The sequence below is a fragment of the Coffea arabica genome, chromosome 8e (assembly GCF_036785885.1).
Source record: "Coffea arabica cultivar ET-39 chromosome 8e, Coffea Arabica ET-39 HiFi, whole genome shotgun sequence".
NCBI classification, from domain to species: domain Eukaryota; kingdom Viridiplantae; phylum Streptophyta; class Magnoliopsida; order Gentianales; family Rubiaceae; genus Coffea; species Coffea arabica.
The window spans coordinates 49,846,670-49,856,868 of NC_092324.1; the positions used below are offsets into that span (position 1 = coordinate 49,846,670).

Consider the following 10,199-nt stretch of genomic DNA (forward strand, 5'->3'; position numbering starts at 1 on the left):
ATGAAAATAGACCTTAACTCCATGATAATTTTTTATCCAAAAGAAGAAGTCTAAACTAAAACAAAGCGCGTAATCAACTTGGAAGGCAGAAAGAGTACACTACTAGTACTATTTTTCTGGAAACTTCAAACGACAGCCGCCCACGCCTAACCTTTGAAAATGGGAAAACAAAGTAGTATGTTCCCCTTTTGCAACGCAATGCACCTACAAGACCCAACCATACGAATAAGTTTGCAGTGGGAATTTAGGGGTCAAAAACTAACCATGCATAAAATCAAAGAACTACGCTCAAAATCTACAATGGATACTACACTCAGATTCAAAAGTGCAGCTCCCAATGACAATTATACGGCAGAAATATTTGAATATCACCTCCATGATAGCTTTCTTTCATTTTCACCACTTTCAACAGCCTAGTATCATGGAAGTCTGCGACTGTAATTGTCACAATGTGGGGCAAGTTTCTTCCATTCTTTCAGTTTTTTTTATACATTATTGTCAATGTACACTTTTTTTTTTTTATATATTAACAAGTTTAAATCATTACCATATAATATGAATTTGAATTTAAAATTTAAATATGTAACATAGATATATAACTGTTAATGTAAAAAATTTACTACACTGTTAGTATATCCTTAAGTCTGTAAAATATAGAATTTATCCATTTTAGTTCCTAAATTATAACATCTATTCCAAATTAGTACCTAAAGCAACCCCATTTAGACATAAAATCTGTCTCACTTCCTCAATGATGTTATTTGAGTTTGACAAATTTTATAATTTAGAGACAAAAGCTGTGAAGTTTAAGGACTAAAGTAAAATTTAGGTATGGTAAAAGGATATAAAGTGAAATTAATCCCAATCAAAATCATCATCAGAAAGCACATCGTGCGATGGACCATTTGACAAACTTTTGATGCATTGAATCTGCGGCGTTTGGGATTAAGAATCTGCGGCGTTGGACCTGGACCAGATTTTCTTCACACAAATTAATGACAAAAACAAAGATGTTTCCCTCGAAACCAACTGAATTGGTCGCGCTACGAAAAGAAACAGATGTGTAGAAAAAACGAAGTCAACAATTAGAGCTGATAATTAATACTTCTACTACAGTAGTAGTTTTTCTTTAAACAAAGAAGATAAGTAGCGGTTATGTACAAATGTGAGCTCTAATCAAATCTCTCTCTCTCTCTATCTCTACCAGCAGTGACACCACCTAATCTTTCTTCTCTATCAACCCTTTACCGCCGGCAATCAACCCACCCACCAACAACTTTTACTTTTGTCTTCCGCTGTTTTTTCCCATCCATCACCCCTATTTAAAATTCAAATTCTAACCCCATCTTCAAATCCAAGCTATGGACTATGAAGTATGAACAAATTGAAACAGTGGAGGAGATGGCCCCCACTGTTTCATCATCCATCCAACCATATGCGTATATGCGGCTGTCTACCTGTTCAACCAACCAAACCACCACCAACTATAACACCTACTGATATCCAATTACCAAATAAGTAGAGTACCCATTTCCTTCTTTTTCCATATGTACACAAGCCCCCATAATATCCCCCTTGGGGGCTATTATCCTCTGGGCAATTCTTGATTTCCCAAGCAAAGTATATAAGTATATATGCCAACAGGGGGACTGGGGACATCCCCCTGCCAAATTGTTGCCTTTCGTAGAAGGCTCTCGTCCTTTCTCAAGTTTTCAAGAATATGATCTGATCAACCCCAAATTGTATAGATTCCTCATAACTAAGCTCCCCAGTGATAACATGGCCCCACCTACACCAACGGTGGGCTCATCCTTTTCCTCGGCCTTCTGATGATAGATCAGCGGCAGTTCCTTCACTTTCAAGTCATTCAATCCGATTTTTTGTCGAACCCCCTCGATAATCTTGGAATCGGCAGCATTCCCAGCTGCATCTGTTACGTAGAATACGTTCAGGGCAGTGTCCCCTGTTGTGGAGATCTCAGCTCTTGTCACGTTAAGACCGTTTTCTCGGAAGGTTCGTGTTACATCGGCCAATAGGCCTGCCCTGTCGCTTGTACACAGCTCTAACCTTACACCCTGTCATCAAAGAAAAATTGGCACATAGTAACTGTTAGGACTTCTTCTTCCAAAGAAAGAGACCAAAATAATACCTACTCACTCCAGTTTTTTATTCCTTTCACACCCAAAAAAAAAAGGAGGACAAATACCTGAGACGCCCTTCTTTCAATTGACGCTTGTAAACAGAGAATCACTCGTTGCTTTTCAGCTTCTGAACTAATGGGGGTTCCATCAGTGTGCTTAATAAAGAATTCCTACAACCATCCATTTTTTATCAAGATTAAGCAAAACTAATACTAACAAACAGCTTGGAGAGAGTCTCAAAAGCTTAGTGAAGAATATATATATATATATATACCATGCACGCCCTGTCTGCAGCAGTGTTAATGGTGGCATGAAACACAACATATTGCATGTCTGTCAAGGTGCAAACAACGTCGAACAGAAGCTTCATCCGATCCTTGCACTGAACATTTACAACAGAGTATCCCCTCTCCAAACAATTCTGAACTAAAACCACCAGAGAATCATTGCTTTTGCTAATTATCGGCTTCCTCTCGTAATCACGATCAGCAAACATCATTTGATGAAGCCTCCTCTCTGTATGAGTAACAGACATGGAAATCGATGTTTTGGCACTCTTGATATCATTATCACCCTTCAAAACATTCCTTAACCGGGCTTCTATCCGATTGATTTTCCGACAATCCTCAATTTGGGACCCCGAATCACAGTCTTTAACGTGAATTAGTGACGCAATTCGTCCATTATGCGTCCACACCTTAGATTCCACCACATTGCACTGCAAATCAGCTAGCACCGCGAAAACCTCAGATAATAGCCCAACTCGGTCAGTTCCGGTTAATTCCAGTGCAGTTAAGCCCTCAATGGATCTTGAACTCGTATAATGAATTGTCCCGAGTGACTATACCAAACATACCAAATCAGTAAATCCCACGAATTGGCTTACGAATATTACCAAAGAAACAAAAAAAAAGCAACTAAATGGTAATAAATGCAATTAGGATGAATTGAAGATGAGAATAGCTAATTTTATGTACCTGTTCAATGTAATTGATGACGCTTTCGTCGGTTAATTTGTTGCCGTTTAAATCAGTCACATGAAAAACTGCAAAACAGAAACGAAACGCCACAATCAGCAAAAGGGCTAATAACGAAACTACCGTCCCCAAAGAACGGTAACGTAAGCTAAAAGGCCGGCGCGTTTTAACAGAAACCTTTAAAAAAAAAAAGACAAAAAAAGTGCTTACCGTCCATGAACCACTGACCATCGGAAGAAATGTAGGCTTTCTTAATTGAAAGATTCAGATCGGTCAAAACTTGTACTGCTTCCAGAAGAATGCCGTGTCTTCGAGCGCTGTCAATCTAGGAAGAAAGCAAAAAAGGAGAAACAAATCAATCAAAATTACTAATATTTAGATGAATATTAAGGAAAACTTGAGTCAAATCATTAGAAGCCCAGAAGAGTATAAGCCGACTTTACCGTAACGCGTGTTGCATTAGAACAGCCGGCATTGTCAATCATGGCCCTGTGGGAAAAAAAAAAAACAGAATTGGTGGGGAAAACAAGTCAGAATTGGTGAAGACGTAAGAGACTTTAAATTGAAATTTCAAACTTTCGAATTCTTGAACATTTCAAATAGGGATTTTTCCAGCCAGTTTTTCCACGTCCTCGAAGAGGAGTCAAGCGTGGGAATGGAGTGACTTAAAAGGTAAGGAATGTGAGCACAAGTGCCAAATTAAAAAAAGAAAAAGAAAAAGAAACTATAGTGATGAAATTAGTCAACAATAAGGAAGTTCTAAAAATTCGTGGAGATGTATGATTTGATTTTGTGAATATGTTGTACAAGAGCTGGATTAAGGAAACTTCCATAGGAAGATCTGAATATTTTTGAGGTTAGAAATCACAAGAAGTTTGGAGTGAATATTCGGAAAAATGGAAAGGAAAATATTTGCAGAAGTTTCCGTTTTTTGTTTTTTCTTCTCCAAAAAATTCTTTCCGCAGTAGCAGGGAAACCCAGAAAACAGAGGAATGAACCGACGAAAAATTCACCAAAATCTTCAAGAAATTGATGAATAAGGCTTCATTGTTTTACTCAAAAATGGACTATTCAAGCAAAACTCGGATGAAGAATCGAAGCAAAATCCGGAAAAGTAGACCCAAAAACCAACAAACAAGTGAAGAAGAAACAGAGGAGAGCAAAGTTAGTAGCATACCTAGGAGTATTCATACGAATCACAAGCTTTTGATATTCATCTAAATAAGAAGGCCACTCCATAATTTCTTTCTCAGTAACCCTTCAAAGATTTCTCCTGTTTCTTGATTCTTCTTCAGCTATAAAAACCCAACAAAAAAACACACGGCTCTAATTGACGAACTTCACAAAGAAACTCAGAACTTAATATATTCTTCGTTTCACATAGTCCCAATCGCCATTAACAACAAACAATAGATAGCTGTTCTTCTTCTTCTTCTTGGGTGAAAACACACACCAAAACGAGCCTTACTTTCTTTGGTAAGAGAATACTACCATGTGTAGCTCTGTAATGTAAGCTCTGGTGTTGTCTCTCTACAAAATCTACTCTCTCTCTCTCTCTCTCTCTCTCTCTCTCTCTCTCTCTAGCAGCGCAAAGCACGCTTTGTGGTTATGTGCTTTACCCTGTCTCACTGACTCGCCTATTTATATATTCTTTAGTTTATTTACTAATAATTGTTTTCTTTTTATTTTTGGTTGATTTATCATATTTTATTGATGAATTTTGAGACCACGCCTCTACGCAAAGGGTGGTAGCGTCACATGCGTGACTCGTGCTGCCCCAAGTGCCTGCCCGACTTGACCTACATTTGATTTTTCACTTTTTCTCTTTTATTTTCTTCCCTTTCAAAGAGCCATTTATGATATTTGTTGGTATGTAAAATCATTGGTATACTTCGAACCCAAATATTCATACAAAAATCTCCTATGTTTTAAATGGGATATAAAATCTTTAACCTGAAATTTCATATACAAAGTAGTGTAACATGACCGTAATGTTAGAATTCCCTATGATGTAACATTTAATTTGAATTCTCATACGCAAAATGACGTAACATGAACGTGACGTTTTCGTATACATGATAGTAGACACCTATTTATTTGAATTTACCTTCTGCCATAACTATAAGAGAAAAAAAAAATTTAGAACGACTAGTGCCAAAACATGGACACCACACTCATACATATAAACTCCACGATTTAATTTGTCATTTAAATTTTAATATATTCAGACATGTTTGATAACAAAAAAGAAGTTTGAATTAATTAAGTTGTATTAATTTTTTTAATCAAAATTTGTTCTGAAAAATAAGTGATAAATTATTTATTTATAATTTAATGTGATATGTATTCAAATATATTAAATTTAATATATTTAGATTTCAAATTTATGTTTTCACGTTTCAAATTTCAAATTAGTGGAATTTTAGATGCAATTGCTAAATTTCAAATACAGTTAGAACTTAAAGAAGGAAATGAGGAACACAATAGATGGGATGGGCATATTAAGTCTTGAATCTTGATGCGAGAGCTACCTGGTTCTTCTTTTTTTTTTTTTTTTTTTTTTTGCTTAAGCGAAGAATAATAAAGTGACAGGCGTCCTTTGATCCCAAGCTCCGGGGGTTGTTTTGAGGTCCAGCGAGGATGCCACGTTGGCTATTCTATCAATTGTGCTTTGCGTGCGTTCGACTCAATAGAGATTACAATTGGAGTTGGCGGGTTGGGTGGAAGGGCATAAGCATAGAGGAAATGGAGGTTGGAAGTAATGAAGGGACAGTACATATTCATTCTACATCGACGTCTAGGGTTTGTTGCACGTGGCCTAGTGGGAGGAATGAATTTGGGGAATCCATTACCAGTTACCACCACCCCCTCATCAAACCCCCTACCCTCTTTTATTAGTAGTAACTAGTATAAATACCCGTGCTACGCACAGTAAATTACATTTTTGAAAAAAATTACAATCTATAGAGGAATTTAAAAATAGTAAAATGTTATAATCACGGGCACATGAAAGTATATTTAAAAAAATGAAACTTTGTAACAATAATTCAATATATGATAAAAACATCTCCATTATTTATAAACTATCACTTTGATGAAGATTGGATCCTGAAAAAAAATAGAAATCTATTTCATAAATTGAGCGACATAAGGGTCCAATTAAATATAATTGAATATTTAATTTGATAAATAAATGAAATATTTACAAACATTTTGCCTTCGATTTGATAATCTTCTACAAAGGCGTGAACATTCTTCACACCAATCAACTCTGAGTACGAACGCCAGTATTAGGGGTTTAATTAATTCTGTTGATTTTTGTGGAGTTCCAACTATAAATGAGAATGCACGATTTTTGCATGAATTAATGTGTTGGTCGAACAATGCACCTCCATTTTCCTGACAATTAAAAGCATACATAATTCAAAATTATCTTTTGTTTTAGACAGTTTTAAATAATATTGTATAAAAATATATACATATAAATAATGTATACCTTTGTTTTTAAATCTCTAAGATAAAAAGCATCACAACAATACATGAATCGTGCATGCCTGTCTTGAAGAGTGAGGTATAGGTTACCACTGAAATCTCTAACTTCTATGTTAACATTGTATCTGTTAAGAAGAAATTGTGATGTATGATGTAAAAAATTATATTAAAATTCAAAATATATGAAAATAATTACCTGACAATAGTGTCGACTACGTCATTACAATGGATACACACCATTTTTGCAAAATGAGATTGACATGGTTGTCCACAATTTTTGCATAACTCATGGAACATATTGTCTATGTTGATACTTTGAATGTAAGCAAGTATCCGAAAATATTTAATCTAAAACAATCCAAAGAATGTATAGATTACAATTATTAATTCGAAACTACATGTAGATACTTGTTCATTACTTAATTAATTGAGAGGAATTGTACCGTAGGTATAACTGCATATTCGGATATCCATATTCTCTTAGCATTTGATATCAATAATGCTTGGGACATTATAAAACTGCATGACCGCAACCACGTCACTAATTTCTGTGCACATTTATCATTCTCAAACCTGCAAATTTTTCAAATATATATTCGCAAGAATATGAAATATTATTAATAATTTAATATTTTGGTATTTGTAAAACTTACCAACTGTGTAGGTATTGAGCAAAATCCAAGTAGTAATTGACATACAATTTGCTTGCTCGAATAGTATAAAGTGACGGTCCTGTACAATGTGCTATATTTATTGATAAACTATAAAATTAAATAAAATAAAGTGAAAATAAATTGAATTACCTTTATGGGAATCAGTAGTGGCACAGTAATACTAATAAGCAAGCTACGCCCTGCAAAGGAAAATACTAAAGTTATTTGTCCGAATATTGTGTCAATTAGGATAGATAGAAAAAGGTGTTCGCAATTACATCCAGATTAGACTTTGTAGTAGGTATGATATTTTTCTGAGGTTTGTTTGGGAAGACAAACAGAATCATGTTAACTTGATAGAGGAAGGACAGAACAAAAATAGAAAAGGGAACCGAAACATTATTAGTTTCTTTTGATTAATAATCATCAGCTATTAGGTTAAACTTCTCAATCTTATCATGGAATTGGATTGGAAGAGGTTTAATTGTAGTGGGAAGATGTGTGAGGAGAGTTAATTGGAATTAACTTCCTGTTTGAGGGAACGTGGGAGTGTTTAGTTGGAGTTAACTTCTTGTTTGAGGAAAACGTGGGGATGTAATGTGCCCATGATGTTTTTTACGAAATAAATTAAATGTAAAATGCTATAAAAATAGAGTTGAGAGTGGGAAGGATTGTGAAGGTTTGTTGCTAAAAATCCCTTCTCAAATTTATATAGATTAGTAGTAATCTTTTATCTTTTGTAACCATAATAATCCTCTTATAGTAGTACTCTTTCTCGTTTGTGTGCAAACTTTAGGCATGAAGTATAAGGCAAAAATAGAAGTATCAATTAATTTAGGCACTTTTTAAACTTACATCCACTTACATTTCAAAGATAAGGACATTAATAATGGCAAGAAAGTCTTATAATACATTAATTTTTTTTAGTACTTTAATTTAAGTCTGCTAGCTCTTCTATCTTATCACTCATCCCGGTGGCAAAAACATTAATGATTGTAATAAAGTCACATAACACAAAAACCCGTCTAGGCTGTATTGTTTTCTTTTGAATTGCTATTTTCTGAAGTTTTTATAGAAAAATGTATTGTAATAATTTGATATATGTGTGATAAAAAATATTTAAAAATATTAAAATTTCTCTTTAGAAAATAACAATCTAAAATATTTATACGAGTATAATGTATTTGTAGTTATAATGGATAAAGGGTAAATGAAAAATGAATTCTAGTAACATGTAAGCTTGTAATAAACCCTAAGTACATTGTTAAGCTCCAGATATTCTAAGCGTTTGCAATTAAAAACTCCAATCACTTACTGTTGTGTATTTTTATAAGAAAAAGCAGCTTCCAGAAAAATTCTTTTGTGCTTCTTGTTTTTTTCTTCTTGCATGGTAGCTTGAGAATCAAATTGATTACCTTTAATTCATATGTTTATGGATTTGGATTCTTAATTTAATGGGAATATTCATCAGCATTGTGTAAATTCCAAGATAAAATCAGTAAAGTTCTTTGTGCGTATATATAACAGAAGAAATTGGGGCAGTGATGGATGAGGAGGAATTATCAATTAAGATGGATTGTACGTTAAGTTGGGATCTGCCGAGTGCCGACCAATATTATGACGTCCACACGTGACAACACCGCCTCAGTGTTCAGTTCCACTCGGCTTTTCTCCTGTCACAGTACTGGCCGGTTTTCTTGTGATCCTCCGTCCCCCTTTGATCATTCCTGCTGCTTATAACATAACGAACTTGCTTTCTTCCTTCTCTTGCCCATGTTTGTCATATCAAAAAAAAAAAAAAAAAAAAGTCGCTTGCTTGCTCAGCTATGATTAATCAGCTACTTTACCAGCTAGAGGTCGTTAGTTACTAATTAATGATGTCTTTGGATGGAAATTCTGAAGGAAAAATGTAATTATTATTGAATAATCGAGTTAACTCTACAAAAGATGTACGGTAATACACACTCCGATGCACTCACTCTGATAGATTTGATTTTTTACACATTTTAAAAAAAGTTAGTTAATTTTTTGTTAGAAGAATAAATATAACTTACCATCTTCCTAAAATACCATTACGCTAATGGAGCATGACTAATTAGTAAAATATTCTTACCCTATCAAAGTGTGACGGAGGGTATAGTAATCTTGCAGAGTAGTTAACAAAAGACTGATGATATTAACTTCAATTGTATCGTACATGCATGCCAGGTTAATACTTGATTTCTTTGCCTACATTTCCATTTTTCAAAAAAAATTTTTTTTTTTCTTGCTGGACCCTTTTGTTCAAAATGTGCACAAGATGCAAATGGACATATATTTGCAGTTGAACCAAACTTAAGAATTGTATGGGACAAAATGCACTTTCTCCTCCCCGCACGAAAATTGTTTCAATTCACTTGACAAAACTAGAGCAAAACAAGATTGTTGCATCAAGGTGATCAAGTTTAAGTAGAGCGATCATTATAAGGTTTTTCCTCTAACTTTACCAACGCGAAGCTTCATAATGTTGGTTTCATCTAAAGTACATGCCACTAAACACTCCACGTGACATAAAAACCCAAACACAATTTCTTTTCAAACGTAAAACCCAAACACAAAATACAAAAAGAGGAAAAATATCAATGCCATTTTAACCCTTTCTTTATCATCCATGTCAATATCACAAAATGGCTTTATGGATTCATGGTGGTCTTATAAGTACACGAGGTTTGTCTCCCTTGTACATTTTAAATAGTAGTATAATTATGCAATATGAGTGGTGATGCATGTTAAAAATTTTAATCAAAACATAAAGAAATTCTATCATTTCTTTTGGATATTATACTAGTATTCTTTTTTTTTTCATTGAATACCACGCTCATCATTATAATCCAACAAATTCTTGCTGCATCATTTCATAATTTAAACTCTTAAAATTATTTAAAAATTTATATATC

The 10,199-nt window shown here is 34.2% G+C and overlaps 1 protein-coding gene across 1 annotated transcript; it reads right to left on the minus strand.

Moving 5' to 3' along the window:
• Positions 1-1,078: 1,078 nt before the first annotated feature.
• On the minus strand, positions 1,079-4,714 carry LOC113723255 (ACT domain-containing protein ACR8-like). Its single transcript, XM_027246427.2, has 7 exons — positions 4,296-4,714; positions 3,562-3,607; positions 3,329-3,443; positions 3,119-3,186; positions 2,416-2,982; positions 2,207-2,311; positions 1,079-2,075 (listed from the first exon to the last, which is right to left on the minus strand). Exons 1-7 carry the CDS (start codon positions 4,355-4,357, stop codon positions 1,713-1,715), a joined length of 1,326 nt encoding a protein of 441 aa, XP_027102228.1. The 5' UTR covers positions 4,358-4,714; the 3' UTR covers positions 1,079-1,712.
• Between the last annotated feature and the right edge of the window lie 5,485 nt (positions 4,715-10,199).